Here is an 18,996-nt window from a genome sequence, read left to right on the forward strand (position 1 = left end):
TGGATAGGCCAGATTTCAGCTGTCAAAATGATGATTCTACCTAAATTATTATGTTTTTTTGGCCCTTCCTATAGCTTTGCCGGATAGTTTTTTTTTTCGTCTCTATAGTTTTTGTCTATATCTGGCAAAAGAAACCCCCGTGAGTCCGCCGGAGTATTTTATATAGATCTAAACTAGAAGAGGGTATGGGGATTCCCAATTTCCGCTTATATTATCAAGCTGCCCTCTTACAGGAAGTAGTGATGTGGATTACCTATGAAGACTTGCCCTGGATTCACATTGAACAACGTTTTAGCCCCCAGGTGTCTCTGGATGTTGCCTTGGGTGCCAGGAGACCGTTTGCACGCAACGTTATGCACCTCTAATCCTTTTTTGCAAGTGGTTCTTTGGAAATGGTATGCACTTTGCAGGTGGATGTTCCCGGAACGTATGTTTTTTTTTCTCAAATGGCAATTGTGATGTTGCCTGCTGCCTCACTGGGTAGAGAGGGGGTGATTCACAATAAGTGGATTCCTGCAGGCCTCCGGACCTTAGGACAACTTTGGAACAATATGCAGATGAGTCCCTTTCAGGATTTGCAAGAGGAATTTGGCTTGGAGAATAGAGATTCTTTTCTATATACGCGCCTACAGATTTTCCTATTCCAGCGAGCTTTTTGGGAGTTATCCTTAGGGGAGACTTGGCTTGAATAGGCTTTTCGGGTAGGGGTGCGGAGAGGGAGAGTCTCTAGAGTATTATTAAAAAGAGAATCACTGCTAGATCTTTATAAAACACAATGGGAGCGGGACGTCTCAGAGGGGAGGGGGCTAGCTAGCTGTGATTCTATATATAGGAGGTTATTTAAATTAACATCCCTTAACTTTATAGAAAATGGTTTTAAAATGTACTATAGGTGGTATTATACCGCGGAGAGGCTTTTTTCCATTTTTCATGTGGGTTCCGATCGCTGTTGGCAAAACTGTGGAGAGCGGGGGGACTTTATACACATCTAGTGGACCTGTCCTGGAGTGATAATTTATTGGAAGCGAGTGGGTTGTTTTTTAGTTAAGCTCTTTCATAAGCATTGTTGCTTATTACTGGAATGTTGTTTACTAAATGTGGGAGTTCCTGGTTTGACGACTCCTGAACAGAAATTGGCAGCCTTTGCTTTTACAGCTGCCAGACTTGCTTTGGCGCAGTGCTGGCGTACTCACAGGATGCCCGCTCTTCAAACAGTTTACTCTCATTTGGATTATTTGCACTTGATGTCCCACCTTACCGCTATGAAGCATAATACACTCTTAGCTTATCATAAGGTTTGGGACCCATATCTACGATGGAGACAACACTCTATCTAGTTTTGATTTGTGAAGTAGATCTCTTGGGGTTTTTGGGGGGGAGGGGTTTAGGGGGTAGGGGAGGCTCTGTATCTATGTAGCTGTTGATTTTTGCTTTTCTTGTTGAGGAGCGGATATGCTTTTTATTTTGTTTGCTTTAGTTTGCTGTGTTGCTTTTGGCAGTGTTATTTTGTGAAAATTTAATAAATAAAGATATTTAAAAAAGAAAAAGAAATTGTGGTAATGAAATACCCTACCGTGCCTTAGTAAAAGGGCCCCCAAGTTTACTCAGCTTTGAATCAATCTGGAATGTTCTGCAAAAAAAAGTAAATTTCAAAATGTAAATTTCCTGGTCACAAAAGCAGAGTTTGAGGGGAATGGTAGCCATTTTCTATACTTTTGTGGCATAGGCAATTAAGAAAAAACACTTATTACCCAGGAACAAAAATAAAATAAAATTTTGTTACATTGTATAATCTGTGTGTACTTGTGTTTTTCCCTAACCTTAGGATGCATTTAGTTTACTGGCATACTCTGATCCTTGGAACAGTCCTGTTGGATACCAGCTTGACCCAATACAGAGGGAACCCGTGTGCTCGGCTCTTAATAGTGCAATACTAGGTAAAGTTGCAAAGTGATGCTTTTTATATTCACATTGGTTAAATTCAAGGACACATTATTTTTTTATGGGCCAAAATATTTTTATTCTTTTTTCTTCTAGTTCACTTGAAAACAGTGCTGGGATTCTTCATTTGAACTACCTGGGGATTTTTTTCCTTATTTTAATAGACACCCCTCACTAAGCTTTTATCATTGTATATGTTGCAGTTAGTGTGAGCAGAAAGGGAAGCAGATAAAGAATAATATGTCCTAGATCATTAATGCAGTGCTCCAACACAGTGTTCCTCCACCCCAAGAAATTTAAGGTGGAGCACAGAGAATGTTAAAGTCAGAAAAATCAGTCTCTGCTTTGTTTTCATCAGTGCTGGCATAAGGCACTTTGATTTTTGTTTCTTAAATTACTTTTTTTTGCTGAAAGAGAAAAGTGGGTTTGGGAAAACATACTTACGAAATTCAAGTATCAGTGGGGTAATGGTTTGGTTTTGTTAACACTGCAACATCTATTCTACCTGTTGGTCAGTTAATTTAGTTTTGGTTAGCAGGGCCATGAACACGACTGATCCCTAGCGCTTCAGGAGTTGATTTTCTGAGCTCCTGTTTGTTCCTTGTATGACTATTGCACAAAGAGGGCTGATGCATCAAATAAATTAAGCATATTAAAAAAAGTAAATGAAATCCCTCATTCTGAAAGAGCTGCTACTAAGACCTCTTTTACTTCATTTTGCTTTCCTTGTAAGGAAAGAGAAACACTTTCAGCCTCCAGTTTGGGGTTCATACCCTCCGTAAGTCCTTTTAGTATAAATGGAAACTGTTTCTATTTGGGTGTTTCAGTAAGGTGGTTTATTGGGTCATTGTATAGTACAGAAGATTAGATGGGTTAGTTAAAAATTTTACAACAGACCTTTTAATATATTTGCAAATTTTGAGTTAGTGTAGATTACTGAAGCATATAACTGTAATGTTGAAACATAACTTGATAAACATTACATCAGGGCATGGAGTTGGAGTCATAGTGTCAAAAGCAATTTTGGGTGGAGTATGATGCCCAGATTCTCTAAAGTCACTGTGCATTTAACAATGGCGCTAAACCATCATTAAATGCATGTATTTTATCGCACAATTATCAAAATGGCTCACTGTGGTCTTTTCCATGCTTTCTAGCAGCCTCCATTTGTACTATGCAAATGTATTACAATGAGGTTATTAATATTAAAATGGTAGTACAATGAGAACATATATTAAAATGAGCTCTCTGGGCAATTCTCAAAAAAAGAATGTCCTTCCATTTACAAGGAATCGGGGCCAATATTTACTGGCAAAGTCCAAGTTGTTGTATCCTTACTTTCTTGTCGGTGCCTGAATGCTGATTTGCTCAGGCATTGACAGGAAAATAAAGCAATTCAAATCCACCAGCACGAAGGGCCTGGATTTCCTCTCCCCCCCCCCTGGCAGAACCCCAAAATAAGCCTAGTAGTCTAGTGTTCCCCCCCTCGCCACTGATACCCCCAACCCCATGCGGAAAATTAGCAGGAGGGATACCCACTCTCTCCTGACCTAGGGTCGAGAACACTTCATGTCGAGGGACCCTCCTCCCAACAACCTTCCACCACACCAAGCCCCCAAGACGAAACCCTGGTAGTCTAGTGGGCTAGCCCCCCTCCCTCCAAGCACCCCCTAATACCTTTTTTAGAAGACTGATAGGAAATATGCTTACTCCTGCCTGCCGGTAGGCCTGCCTCTTTAAAATGGTGTGCCTTCCCCTTCCCGGTGTATCCCAGGATGCACTGGAAGGGGGCCTAAGGCCCTGATTAGCCTAGGCACCTAAGGGCCCTCCCAAGGCCACTGGGCCAGTCAAAGCCTTAGACCCCTTCCCAGTATATCCCAGGATGCACCGGGAAGGGGAAGGCCCTCCATTTTGAAAAGGCAGGCCTGCCGGCAGGAGGGAGTAAGCATCCCTCCTGCTGGTCTTCTAAAAAAGGTACGGGGGTACGACCTGCTAGACCAGCAGGGCTTCATCTTGGGAGCTTGGTGTGGTGGGGGTTTGTTGGGGAGGGAATGGCATCCCTCCTGCTGATCTCTCCCCCAAAAAGTTCCCCAATGTTGAGGGGGGGGGGAGGGGTGCTTTTTTTAATAGACACAGCTCTTGTGTGTATTCTGCATGCACAATAGCTGCACTCATTAAAAAAAGCAACCCCTGCTCGCCAATTCAGGCAAGGGAAAGCAGGGACTGCTTTTTATTTATTTATTTGCAGGCAGGCAGGAAGAGCTGTGCTAGTGCTTGTTCTTCTGAGTAAATGCCAGGCACAGTTCCTCTCCCCCACCCTTTATCAGCAATTCTCTGTACAAATAACATGCATATAATTTGCATGCTATTGTGCTGAGAATTGCAATAAAACAAAAATTGCTCCCACCACAGTATCTTTTTTTTTTTTACCGTGGTGTCAGCAACTGAGACTATTGTTTAGGCTGAAAAAGGATGCAACATAACTTATTCCTCATGCTCTGTTTTGTGGTGTCCTGACTTTATTTGTTTGAAAATCTGTGTATGGCTATTCCCCAGTACAGTAATCTCCATAGCTTTTCAGTTTTGTTTTGTTTTTGTTTTTTGGGTGGGGTTCTGCTCTATCAAGCAGATCTGAAAACTGCAAGCATCAGATGTAACTAGGTAAAAGTAGTGAATATTGGAGAAATTACTTCAGTAAAAGTAAAAAAAAATGTAACCAAACATAGTCACAAGGGTGGCTGGCTCTGTTAACAAAGAGGTTTGAGAAAATCTCAGTGCTAAGACAGATCATAAGCCACTTTGTGGAGACTCGGGTACCTAGGAACCTTAAAACAAAGTGAACCATCTTTAAAGTTTAGCCAGACTGAATAAGAAATCTGTCCATAATACTATAATCAATAATTACCGTATTTTCACATAGATAACGCGCACCCGTGTAAAACGCGCACACGGGTATAGCGCGCGAAAAACACAAATTTATGTACAGAAATTTTTATATACCGCGCGTGCTGCCCGACTCTCCCGTCGCCGCCCGACTCTCCTCTCCCCCTTGAAGTCCTGTCCCCACCCTGAAAGCCTGATGCCCCCCTTGACGTCCGATTCCCCCCCGCAGGACCGCTCGCACCCCCACCCCGAAGGACCGCTCGCACGCACTCTCACCCACATCCGCACCCCCACCCTGAAGGACCGCTCGCATCCCCACAGCCTCCCGACCCCCCCCACCCCATCATGTAGAAGCTCCTACCGGTATCCTGCTGCTTCCTCTTGGCGGTCCCAACTCCCCGACACGATCGGGGCAAGAGGGAGCTCAAGCCCTCTTGCCCCCCCGACTCCCCGACATGATCGGGGCAAAAGGGAGCCCAAGCCCTCTTGCCCCGCCAACTCCCCGACAATATCGGGCCAGGAGGGAGCCCAAACCCTCCTGGCCACGGCGACCCCCTACCCCCACCCCGCACTACATTACGGGCAGGAGGGATCCCAGGCCCTCCTGCCCTTGACGCAAACTCCCCTCCCCCCAATGACCGCCCCCCCAAGAACCTCCGACCGCCCCCCCCCCAGCCGACCCGCAACCCCCCCTGGCCGACCCCCACGACACCCCCACCCCCCTTCCCCATACCTTTGTGTAGTTGGCCGGACAGACGGGAGCCAAACCCGCCTGTCCAGCAGGCAGCCAACGACGGAATGAGGCCGGATTGGCCCATCCGTCCCAAAGCTCCGCCTACTGGTGGGGCCTAAGGCGCCTGGGCCAATCAGAATAGGCCCGGGAGCCTTAGGTCCCTCCTGGGGGCGAGGCCTTGGGCACATGGTCGGGTTGGGCCCATGTGCCTCAGGCCCCGCCCCCAGGTGGGACCTAAGACTCCCGGGCCTATTCTGATTGGCCCAGGCGCCTTAGGCCCCACCAGTAGGCGGAGCTTTGGGATGGATGGGCCAATCCGGCCTCATTCCGTCGTTGGCTGCCTGCCGGACAGGCGAGTTTGACTCCCATCTGTCCGGCCAACTACACAAAGGTACGGGGAAGGGGGGTGGGGGTGTCGTGGGGGTCGGCCAGGGGGGTCGCGGGTCGGCTGGGGGGGGCGGTTGGAGGTTCTTGGGGGGGGCGGTCGTTGGGGGGAGGGGGGTTTGCGTCAAGGGCAGGAGGGCCTGGGATCCCTCCTGCCCGTAATGTAGTGCGGGGTGGGGGTAGGGGGTCGCCGTGGCCATGAGGGTTTGGGCTCCCTCCTGGCCCGAACAACTAGCTGGGGTGGGGTCGCCAGGGCCAGGAGGACTTTGGCTCCCTCCTGGCCCGATATTGTCGGGGAGTTGGGGAGTCGGCGGGGCAAGAGGGCTTGGGCTCCCTTTTGCCCCGATCGTATCGGGGAGTCGGGGGGGCAAGAGGGCTTGAGCTCCCTCTTGCCCCGATCGTTTCGGGGGTGCTGCGGTTGGCTGGGGCAAGAGGGCTTGAGCTCCCTCTTGCCCCGATCGTGTCAGGTGTCGGGACCGCCAAGAGGAAGCAGCAGGACACCGGTAGGAGCTTCTACATGATGGGGGGGGTCGGGAGGCTGTGGGGGTGCGAGCGGTCCTTCAGGGTGGGGGTGCGGGTGGGAGTGCGTGCGAGCGGTCCTTTGGGGTGGGGATGCAGGTGCGGGTGCGTGCAAGCGGTCCTTCGGGGTGGGGGTGCGAGCGGTCCTGCGGGGGGGGGGTGAATCGGACGTCGGGGGGGGGAGGGGGGGAACTGTGTAAAAAAATTTTTGTACAAACGCGCAAGGGTGTGCGCGGTATGTAAAAACCACGTATAACGCACGTGTTATATGCGAGAAAATACAGTAGTCTAGTTGAAGGCACCTCAATATATTTTTTGGTAAGCTAAGTAGCAATGAGCTACAGGAATTCAAATGTGGGGCTGATGCACTAGAGGCCAAAGAAAAGCTTCTGGATGGTGGCATTATTTTATCTTTCAACAATTTTATTGAAAACCATGCAAGGAAACAACAAAATTAAGAGCAATACAATCATGGCATCATTTATATAATATGACCCCTTCCACTCCCACTCCCCAGCCCCTTCATAATACAACAGTGCAATAGATAACCTCAAAGGGTACAGCCCAGGAAATACATAACAAAAGTATATATGACCCACTGGCCACTCCAAGACAGAAACCTCCCCAGACCCACTCCTCCCCACCAACCTCACTATCCTTGAAATCCACCCTTCAAGCTCCCCCCCAACACTACTGTCCCTCAAGACACGTTGGTTCCTGAAGGGTTTTTTGTTTTGTTTGTTTTTTTGATACGAGCCAGCACAGAACAAATTGCTTCTGAAAACTGATCAACAGAGATCAGTTCCTTTCCCCAGGACACCCTAAGACTAAGCAAGGAGCCTCCCTCCCCCCATGAAAACTCCCACCGCCCCCCCAGGAACAGAGATACTCGGCACACTAAGAAAGGCTTTAGGAAACAAGGAATACAAGTAAAGTCCCCACACCAGCTGAAACTGCTTCCAACAATGAAAGTTGGAATTGGACCCTTGAATCTCCCATAGGAACAAAGAATGTAACTTATTCCTCTAGGCCCAAAATATGGGAGGTTTGGAAGAGACCCAATGCTGTATTATGCATAAAAAGTTTCTTTCCTCTGCCCAAATGAGCCAAGGAGTAGGACCCATCCAGCAAAAATAACTGAGGCTGAACCCCAAGAGGCCAATGCAGTATATTAGATAAGAAGGCCCCCACCCTGCCCCAAAAATGCCTAATAGGAGGCCATGTCAAAAAGGAATTAAAAAGTTGTGTCCCTGTAGCAATATGACCCGCTCTATAAAGCTGGGACTGTGTAAAGTAAGCTTTGTGAATTATTCTATACTAAAATTCCTGAAAACAATCCCCCGAGATCAAGAGGGATCCATTTTAAATTTATCTCTAACATCCCAGGAATCTAATGCCACCCGCAAGTCTTTCTCCCATCGAGCTCTCAGGTGGCATTATTTTAAAGGGATAGATGGCAGACTGGTTTGCAATATATGTTTAATCAATGATATGATCTAGGCATAAGCTTAACTTCCTTGGGCCAGCAAACCAGTGGTTCTCAACCAGTGTGTGTACAAGAGTTAAGAGGTGTCACCAAAAATTTGGCATAATGTAAACAGCTTGCTATGCCATCTGTACCTGCAAGCTGGGAAGACCAGAAATTCCTAAAGATGTTGTGAGACTTCTATCCATTTCTATTTGCTGCATAGTTTGAGTAGCAGGGTTTGGTGTTGCTTTACAGTGTCTGGCAGAGGAGTGATTTGGTGTTGCTGTTAAACTGAGGTGGTATCAATATTTGGGATTGACGTGTTGCATCCAATTTTTTGATATGGGATTGAATGGTAGGTAAATGCACACTAAACTTGTTATCAACAATGAAATATATAGGTTTTTTATTCAGCTGTGAATTTAGTGTTCAGGGGGTCACATAAATGGATATTGTCTATCAGGTATGCCACAAAAGAAGAGAAGTTGAGATCCACTGGTTTAAAGCATAGTTCCTAAAAGCAAGTGGTGGTTCACGCAAAAATTGTACATACAAGAGCAAGGTATGCTATAAGATCATTTATGTAACTTCTGAAAGGCCTCATGTAAAAAAAATAAATAAAATTTGATACCATTGGTGATTTATGGTAAGTACATGCATCAAGTTAACCTACAGTACTTTTGGTTTCAGTCAATGATATAGCGGGGTTTTTAAAATTTGTGTTACCTTTTTTTTTACCCATGATGCTGTTCAACTTGTCTCTCTCTTTTTACCTTTCCCTCAATCCCCCTACAGAGACCCACAATCTGCCAAAGCAACCACCCCTTGCCCTGGCCATGGGGCAGGCCATGCAATGTCTAGGACTTATGGCCCGATCAGGAGTTGGCTCCTGTGCATTTGCCACCGTGGAAGATTATCTGCACTAACTATGCACAGAGGAAGAGCTTAACATGGGGCATGTGTTCAGCACAGAGCCAGAACTGGGAATCATCTCTGCTGATTTTGAATTTGAATTTGGATTTTTATTTTAATGATTAGTTATGTACTGGGGACAGGTATCTTCTGTCACTTTATGGCTGCTTCCTAGTTTACAGCATGATGAACATGGATTTTTTTTTTTTCTTCTTTCTTTCTGGTTTTGTTTTGGTTTTTTAACTTCCCAGTGTTAAGAAGAATTTATTTCCCTATTTTGAACCTTGTAAAAAAAACAACCAAGGGCACAAAAAATGTTTTGATCTAGCAGCACACAGAATAATAGTTCTTATAATTTCATACAGTGTATATTTGACATTAAAAGTCCCAGTAACTTAAATTAATAGGAGTCATTTTCCCTTTAAACATAATTTGTGTAAGTTCAATTGGGAAAGAGCCTAAACAAACCAAATAATCATTTTAATAAAACAAAAACACCACACCCTTTACCTTCTTTTGTGAAGGGGAGAGAGATTAGGAGGTGTATGTATGTGTTTTTAGCATGTGTGTGAGGTAAAGTTCTAAGCTGGACAAGTTCCCATTCTCCCATTTAGCACACTGGTCAGTCTGTACTGTGCAACATGCGTCGGCATCTGACAGTTCACAAACGATATAGTGCTGTCAGAAGGAATCCATCTTTTCTACATGTGTTCTGTAAAACTTGAAATACTCAGGAGCTGAGTGAAAATGTTTGTTGCTATTTACAATCCTTTTTGCTCCCTCAGCCTGTCAATCCCAGTAGTTATGTTTTAACATGGTCTTTCAATTTTGTTTCCTGTTAACTACAAACAGACTTCTGTCATAGACTCACCAGTTTAACTGTTGTATTATAACAGTATTACATGTCAACACAATGTGTGGTTATGACCTTTATTTATATACAAGAACCAAATATTTAGTCAATTTACATGTCTTAATTTAATCTTTGTACACCTTGCATTTTTAAAAGTGCTTCCATGAGCACTTGATTGCAATAAAAATGTAATGATACCATGATTAACCAGCCATTAAAGATTTAATTCTAGAGATACAAGCAACTTGTGGCTCTCTTAAGTTTGCTTTCCTGTTAACTGTTTTATAATCAGCTTACCTGTAGAGAAAAGTAGATGGGAGATAATTTTTGGTCTAGCACTTTCTTCCTGCTCCTTCCAAATTCCAGTTTATTCAGAAGCCCGGTTAGAATCTGAAATCTAGCATCTTCCTAGGAATCCTTTCCCCTATTTTTCCCCCCCACCCCTCATCTCAACATATCCAATTAGGTCATGATTCTGGCTTGAAGGCCAGGCAGCTGGTCTTCTAGAATCCTGCAGTTAAATGACCCTGAATAGTTACTGCGTGATTACTGTTTGAAATAGCAACTGCTCCCATCCCTTGAGAGACTGCTTAACACAGGCATAGTTAGAGACCTTCCACATGAGCCTCAAATCTATAACTTAACATTTAAGGTGGAAAAAACCCTACTTTTTAAGACATTTTGCAACTAGTTACTTTTAAAATTCTATGAATTTTATTTTATAAAGACAGAGGTATAGCTATGAAAAAGTTGTAGCATCCTTGTGTTTTGGTGTCTGAGGAAGATGGGGTGAGCAGATCTGTTAAGAGTGCTCATCTAAGTCCTGTGAAGCTGTTCAGTACCATACCTAAGCCTAATCTAATTAAAAAAAATTTTATGTGTAAAAGATCTAGAGTGATAGCTGGTTACAAAATTATATCTAAGAAAACTGTTAGCTACTAAGGCGATTCGATAAACTCACCAATCCGATCTGTGGCCGAGGCTTCCCGGGCGATCGATTCACTATAAGTCATCATGCAAATTAATTTGATCGGAGGCACGCCCCACAGCGACCCCACGCATTGCTGCAGAGCGAGCCTGACACAAGTGCACACCTTCTTCTCCGCACAAGTGAGGTCAAAACAGGGGGGGAGAGCTTTAATTGAACAAAACACGCTTTAGCCAGAGCTATATGCAGCCAGGAACAGAACATGCTTTTAACCTGGGGCTCGCACTGCAGGGAAGGGCAGCTAAGAGCAGGAGAGTCAGCAGAGCTTGCCTTCTTGAGCTTTTTGCACAAGTGAGATGTGTTTAAATTGGTTTTATTTTTGTTTTGATACTGGGATTTCAGGGCGACAGAGAGCAGGACGGCAATGATGTGAGCAACTGGTCTTCAGCAGTTGCTTCTTTTTGGATCGGCCAGCCCAATCAGTGTTCCTTCGTTGGTTTAGTGAATCGCTGCCTTCCTACTTTGTATGCCATTTCCCCTCATTTTCATATGTGGATCGGATCAGGTGCAGATTGGATCGGCCAGAAGCTTAGTGAATCAGGGCAAGGTCAGAGAAGACTTGAAGTAATTCTAATTTTTATTTTCAAAGGGGCACTTTAAAGTGAACTGACAACTTTTTAATTGGGTTTCTCTTAAGCCATTGTCACAGATGAGTGATAGTGTGCAGCAGAGTTCTCTGACATATAATAATCTGACAAGATCTATAATGTGAACAGACTGTATAGTCTATATGGTCTTTATCTGCTGTCATTTTCTATGGTTCTGTTAATATTTTGGCCTTCAACAGTATTAAACCCAGCAACTCACACTGGCCAACTTTATTGGCATTTGAACCAGCGGCCTTCAGGTAAAAGTTTTTGTCATGTGGTGATTAGTCTCTTGAGCCATCCAGGCTGGGTTCAAATGTTACAAAAAGCAAATGATTTTCCAAGTTGTTGAGACTCCCTCCACCCTGATGCAGTACATAAACTGATCAGAATTTGCTGTGCTGGATATACTGTATATCACAGCCTGTTGGTGACTGACAGTAAGCAGAACTTATTGTGCTTAGGTTGTTTAGTTGCAGATGGTCTGGAGCTGAAAACCTTCACATTTAGAAAACAAGAATCTGGATCCTTCCTCTACAACTGACCTGGACAACAAATGTGCTCCTCTTTTATAGAGGATTATCCAAAATATTTTAGTTTTTATCTCCTGTTTTGTCTAGTTCTGTTTTAGCATGCAGAGTGGACAAAGGGGTACAACACGTTGTTTACTACAGTATCCCCATCCTGCTTTGATGCATTTGTCTGGAGTATAATAAACTGAAACAAGTTGCTTTCAGTTGGAATTGGATAATTATCCACGTGGAAGTATACTAGGAACTTCAAATGCTAGAAGATTGTTTCCCAAATTTTGTCTTCAGACCCTCAAGCAACTCTGGCGTTCAGGATAATGAAAATTAGCAAATTATTTTGTATCCAAGATAAGGTTTGTAGGTGTCTCACGAATAATATTACCACTATTGCCTGAAAGCATAGTTAACAGGTGTTATCTGGGGACAGCAGACAATTATTCTCACATGTGGGTGATGTCATCCATGGAGTCCGGTGTAGATGGTGCTAAAAGTGTACTGTCACTTTAAACTTGTTAAGAAGCTTTGAGACTGCCTGCACGCGCAAGTGCCTTCCTGCCTGACATCTACTCATAATTCCTCAGTTTTGTAAGCAAGCTAAGAAGCCAACCAAGGGAGGTGGGAGGGATGAAAGAATATCTGTCTGCTGTCCTCGGATAACACCGGTTATGGTAAGTGACTGCTTTATCCTTAGACAAGCAGGCAGCATATTCTCACATGTGGGATTCTCTAGCTTACTGAACATAAGAATTGCCACTGCTGAGTCAGACCAGTGATCCAGCAGTCTGCTCACACGGTGGCCCTTAGGTCAAAGACCAGTGCCCTAACAGACTAGCCTTACCTGCATACATTCTGTTTCAGCAGGAACTTGTCTAACTTTGCCTTGAATCCCTGGAGGGTGTTTTCCCCTATAACAGCCTCCGGAAGAGCGGTCCAGCTTTGCTGTTCTAAAACCCACGAACTCGATCCTGGACCCATGTCCCTCTAATTTACTTCTGGAATCCATCCTGCCCCTAATAAACGAGTTCCTTACAACAGGTGTAGTTCCACAGAGCTGGAAATCAGCTATAATAAAACCACTCCTGAAAAAACAACCATGGACCCAGACAACCCAAGCAGCTTCAGACCTATCTGAAACCTCACATTCATCTCAAAAATATTGAAAAAGACAGTATTCATGCAAGTACAAGACTTCATGGAGACAAACGTCACTCTCTCCAACTTCCAATCAGGCTTCAGGAAACACCACAAAAACAGTGCTCCTGGACATCTTGGATGACTGCTGGAAAATCCTAAATGAAGGAAATGATGCACTGCTGGTACTATTAGACCTCAGTGCCGCCTTTGACACCATTGACCACTCTCTGCTCCTGTCCAGGCTAAATACCATTGTAACTGGTGACAACACACTTCGATGGTTCTCGTTCCTGAACGACAGATCCCAGAGAGTTTTACTAGGGAAATCCTTATCTGAACCCAAACCACTCCACTATGGAGTGCCGCAGGGAGCCTTACTATCACCTCTCCTCTTCAACCTCTGTGTCAAACAAGTACTGGACATAGCGGAAAAACACCAAATCAGAATCCACTCTTTTGCAGATGACTTACAACTCTACCTCCCACTACTAGGCCAACACTGACACACAAATCAAAAATCTCCAGTCTTCCTTAACTGAAATAGACTTGGATAACCGGGAAAATGTTACAGTTAAATGAGTCCAAGACAGAACTCTGGCTCCACAAAGATTTTTGTGTATACCCCCCCCCCCCCCCCCATCTGTCCTTTTCCTGGGGCACAAACGCCCTTACACCCAAGGATAACGTCCGCAGCCTAGGAGTAACTCTCAACTCAAACTTATCAATGACAGATCACATATCCAAACTAGTATAGAAAGATGATGGCAGATAAGGGCTACAGCCCATCAAGTCTGCCCACATTATTGACCCTCCCTATTAAGTCTAATGACCCCCTTAAGTATAATTGTAATTATACTGCCACTCTACTGACCCGCTCTTTCAAGTCTATACCCTAGTGACCCTATCCCTTGGCATGACCCTCGTAGGGATCCCACATAGGTATCCCATTTATTCTTGAAGTCTGAGATGCTGCGTGCCTCGATCACCTGCACTGGAAGCTTGTTCCAATGCTCAATCACTCTCTCCGTGAAGAAGTACTTCCTGGCATCTCCATGAAACTTCCCTCCCCTGAGTTTGAGCGGATGACCTCTTGTGGTCGAGGTCCCTTCAGAAGAAAGATATCATCTTCCACCTCGACCCGTCCCGTGATGTACTTAAAAGTCTCAATCATGTCTCCCCTCTCCCTATGCTCTTCGAGAGTGTAGAGCTGCAATTTACTCAGTCTTTCTTCGTACGGGAGACCCTTTAGCCCCGAGACCATCCTGTTGACCATCCGCTGAACCGATTCAATTCTGAACACATCTTTACGGTAATGTGGCCTCCAAAATTGCACACAGTATTCCAGATGAGGTCTCACCATGGCTCTGTACAATGGCATTGACTTCAGGCTTCCTGTTGACGAAGCTTCTCTTGATACAACCTATCATCTGCCGTGCTTTAGATGAAGCCTTCTCCACTTGAGTGGCTGCTTTCATGTCAGCACTGATGATTACTCCTAAGTCTCGTTCTGCCGTAGTCCTGGTTAAAGTTTCTCCATTCAGGGTGTAAGTTCTGCAAGGATTTCCGTTACCGAGATGCATGACCTTACATTTCTTGGCATTGAAGCCCAGCTGCCAGATCGAGGACCAACTTTCTAAAGTACGCAGGTCTTGCTCCATAGCATCCTGTAGATTATAGCCGTTTACTATATTGCATAGTTTGGCGTCATCAGCAAATAAGGTTACCTTACCTTGAAGCCCTTGAGTCAGATCCCCAATGAATATGTTGAAGAGGAGTGGGCCCAGAACTGAACCCTGTGGCACTCCGCTAGTCACCCCTGACATTTTAGAGAGGGTACCGTTAACCACCACCCTCTGAAGTCTGCCACTAAGCTAATCTTTAACCCATGCAGTTAGAGTCTCTCCTAATCCCATCGATTTCATCTTGTTCAGCAGCCTGCGGTGTGGGACGCTGTCAAACGCTTTGCTGAAGTCCAGATACACGACATCCAAGGACTCTCCTGAGTCCAGTCTTCTTGTCACCCAGTCAAAGAAGCTGATAAGATTGGATTGGCATGACCTACCCCTGGTGAATCCATGTTGACTGGGGTCCCGGAGATTTCCCTCGTTCAGGATCGTATCTAATTTATACTTAACTAGCTGATGGCCCGGCGTTGCACAGGTATTTAATTATAGCAATAACACTGTAAATGGATTCAAATAAAGATACTTTACAGTGGTGAATGAAAATATTTTTTTACAGCTTTATAAAAAGTACAATATTCAAATTATAATGTGAAATATTTGACAAAATGAATACAATACAACTAACACAAAACTTGATTATAAACAACATTTTTAGTTTCACCTCCAGGAGCAAGAACATATATATTATTGGGTGAACCCACCCTTCCCATGTGTGCAGGTGGGCCGCGAGACCCCCAGAACATATCAACCCAGGTAGTGAGGGATCTGCATACCAAGTTTCGTTCAAATCGGTCCCACAGCTTCTTACATTTTTTCCATTGACTTGAATGGGTGAAATCTGATTTTCTGTTTGTAGCTCCCCCATGTGTGCAGGTGGGCCGCAGGACCCCCAGAACCTATCACCCCCGGTAGTGAGGGATCTGCATACCACTTTTCGTTCAAATCGGTCCCACAGCTTTTTACATTTTTTCCATTGACATGAATGGGTGAAATCCGATTTTCTGTTTGTAGCTCCGCCCACGTGTGCAGGTGGGCCGCGAGACCCCCAGAACATATCACCCCAGGTAGTGAGGGATCTGCATACCAAGTTTCGTTCAAATCGGTCAAGCCGTTTTTGAATTACTGTGAGAATGGCAGCTTTTCACATTTTTTCCATTGACATGAATGGGTGAAATCTGATTTTCTGTTTGTAGCTCCGCCCACATGTGCAGGTGGGCCGTGAGACCCCCAGAACATATCATCCCAGGTAGTGAGGGATCTGCATACCAAGTTTCGTTCAAATCGGTCAAGCCGTTTTTGCGTGATTGCGGCACATACACACATACCTCCAATTTTATATATATATAGATTAGTGTTTCCATGAGTTTACACACTATTGAGGTGAGGCTTACCGGTCTATAGTTCGCAGCTTCAGCCTTGCAACCCTTTTTATGTAGAGGAACGACGTTGGCTGTTTTCCAGTCCAACAGAACTTTCCCCGTACTTAGTGAGAGATTGAAGAGCACTGCCAACGGTTCTGCCAGAACATCTCTCAATTCTCTGAGCACTCTTGGGTGTAAATTGTCCGGTCCCATGGCCTTGTTTACCTTTAACCTTGCCAGTTCATTGTATCTTCCTACTACTACTACCTCCGCCAGCTAAAAACCATACCTGCATACTTCTCAGAACCCGAATTCACCCAACTAATGTACGATCTCGCTTAGACCATTGCAACACACTACTAGTGGGTCTGCCTACCAAAACTCTCTCCTGCCTCCAAAGGGTGCAAAATGCTGCAATCCACCTCCTGAAAAACCTTGGCATTCGCGATCACGTTACCCTTGCATTAGCTTCCAAGCACTAGCTGCCCATTCAAAAATGCTGCACCTTCAAGGCCTTGATGCTCGCTTTCAAAACCTTCCACGAAATGATTCCATACTACATGACAAATAAACTACAAATCTACTTCCCAAAGCAACCACTGAAATCCCAAGGAGAAAAACAACTGACCATGCCAGATTTTTTTGGTACCATGGTGCCTGTTGAGCTCTGCACTAATTGATCAGTTCAGGATTACTGTGAGAGCCCTTACCACCTACAAAAAGCTATTAATGGAAAAAAAAAATTTTGATTTTACTTCTGCAGTAAAAATGGCTTTAACACATTGGAAATTCCCATGTAAGGGTGTACTAAGGCCACTTTGTACCACAACTTAGTAAAAGAACTAAGTTAACCAGATCGGAAAAAAATCTCAGTCCTATCTATAACCACTGTCCCTTAGGCAGTTAAATGCACTTAAATGGCTAAAGTATAGCCAACTGTACAAAACCATATGTTCAGTGCTGGTACTTGTACATCGCCCAACACTGAATAGCAAGACACAATCGAAAAAATTAAGGTCCAGAAAAAGACTCCACAATAGAAGAAACAAATGCAAAAAAAGTAGGGTTGAACAAGAGACTTCCAAAAAAAGGAGAGCATCCAGTGTAAAAAGGTAGAAATTTATTATATAAGTCCTCAAAAACTGATATGTACAGACCTGCCATGGCACAATGTTTAAGTGAAAACTGCGCCTGCCTCAGCGGTCAAAACACCCTACAAAAACAACAAATACCATTAAAAAGAAATCAAACCCATACAAGCTAATCAATAATAGCCAGCACTCTTACTCCAGCAAAGAGGAGAAATGTAAGTATATACCATCAAAGAAACCATAGTTGTTAGGTGCTCAAAGTTACACAAAAACTACAAGTAATGATAGTAAGCAAATTGGGTAAATAATGACAATATATACTGAAAAGCAAATATAGTCAAGAAAACTGTGGGTCTATAGGCTCCTTTTACAAAGGTGGATTAGGGTTTTAACGCATGGAATAGCGTGTGCGCTAGACCTCAACGCCAGCATTGAGCTGGCATTAGTTCTAGAAGTGTAACGTGGGTTTAGCGCTTGGTAATTTCATGCATGTGCTAATTTCTTTAATGCACCTTAGTAAAAGGAGCCCTATGTGACTTAAGTTCTAAAATAGCTTTCTATTTGTACTTAAGAACATAAGAATAACCTTACTGGGTCAGAACAATAGTCCATCTAGCCCAGTATCCTTTCTTCACGGTGGCCAATCCTGGTCACAAGTACATGCCAAAACCCCCTAGATAGTGGTAACATTCCCTGCTACCCAGTCCCAGGGAAAGAAGTGGCTTCCATCATGTGTATCTCAATAGCAGATTATGCACTTGTCCAAACCTTTTTTTTAAACCAGCTACATTAACCGCTCTTACCACATCTGGCAATGCGGGCCAGAGCTTAAGTATTCTCTGACTGAAAAAAATATTTTGTTCCATTGGTTTTAAAAGTACCTCCCTTTAACTTTGAGTGTTCCCTAGTCTTTCTCATTTTTGATGGAGTAAAATATTGATCCACTTGTACCTGCTCTACACCACTCAGGATTTTGTAGACTTCAATCATGTCTCCCCTCAGCTGTCTCTCTTTCAAGCTGAAGAGCCCTAACCTCTTTACTCTTTTCTCATATGAGGAGCTCCATCCCCTGCATTTTAACTTCTACTTAACAAATCACCACTGTAAGCCAGTCCATAACATGTATGATCAGTAACCAAAAGGTTTATTAAAGCATGTTTTGATGCCATTTTGTAATAGGGCAGTGTTTGGGGGACATGGAAGAATGTAGGTTTTATCTGCAGAAGTCATCAAGGCTTGAAAGTTGAACCATGTGCAAAAATGCAGATAGTGAATGGTAGGGGCCAGCCTTGTTCCATACCGCAGTCTGGACAAAATTAACACTATTAGAAATGTTTTGAATGTGTTTAAAAATAGAATCCACCATCAATCCACAACAGCATATAATAAACTTCAAAGTGCCTAATTTCTAAGTGATCTTTTTTTTCAGATAATATCTTTCTAAGTACCTCTGTGGTCTTCAGTTCCAGCCAACCACCAGCCAAATTATTTGAAGGCTTGTTTCTCTTTCTGGCTTTTATTCATCATCAGACCTTAGTTTTCTTTTAAAGTGCTTGTGCTCTATATTCTATGTTTTGTGCAAATTGATAAACTTTTCTTATACAACTTTAAAATTTTTGTACTTAGTTTTAGCTATTTCTTCATTCTTTTTTTAAACCTCAGGAAGGACCTTAAGGTTCAACCAGTTTTGCCCAAAGGCTTTTTCAAGAACGGGTCCCCTCTTTTGTTTTGCTCCACAGCATCCCGATGTGTGTTCTTCTATGTTTAAAAAAAAGGTTTGGACAAGTTCATAATCTGCTATTGAGATAGACATGGTGGAAGCCACTTCTTTCCCTGGGACTGGGTAGCAGGGAATGTTGCCACTATCTGGGGGGGTTACATAGAAGAATACACGTCGGGATGCTGTGGAGAAAAACAAAAGGGGGGG

General features: G+C 44.0%; 1 protein-coding gene across 2 annotated transcripts in view; it reads left to right on the plus strand.

Annotated features, from left to right (window-relative positions):
• RANBP9 (RAN binding protein 9) overlaps positions 1 to 9,933 on the plus strand; it is a 153,569-nt gene extending 143,636 nt beyond the window's left edge. For both annotated transcript variants that reach the window (XM_033934627.1, XM_033934628.1), the window contains exons 13-14: positions 1,826 to 1,937; positions 8,724 to 9,933. In XM_033934627.1, the coding sequence (XP_033790518.1) occupies positions 1,826 to 1,937; positions 8,724 to 8,854 (243 nt within the window). In that variant the 3' untranslated portion in view covers positions 8,855 to 9,933. The remainder of the gene's footprint in view (positions 1 to 1,825; positions 1,938 to 8,723) is intronic.
• Positions 9,934 to 18,996: the final 9,063 nt, after the last annotated feature.

The sequence above is a fragment of the Geotrypetes seraphini genome, chromosome 2 (assembly GCF_902459505.1).
Source record: "Geotrypetes seraphini chromosome 2, aGeoSer1.1, whole genome shotgun sequence".
Taxonomy (NCBI): Eukaryota; Metazoa; Chordata; class Amphibia; order Gymnophiona; family Dermophiidae; genus Geotrypetes; species Geotrypetes seraphini.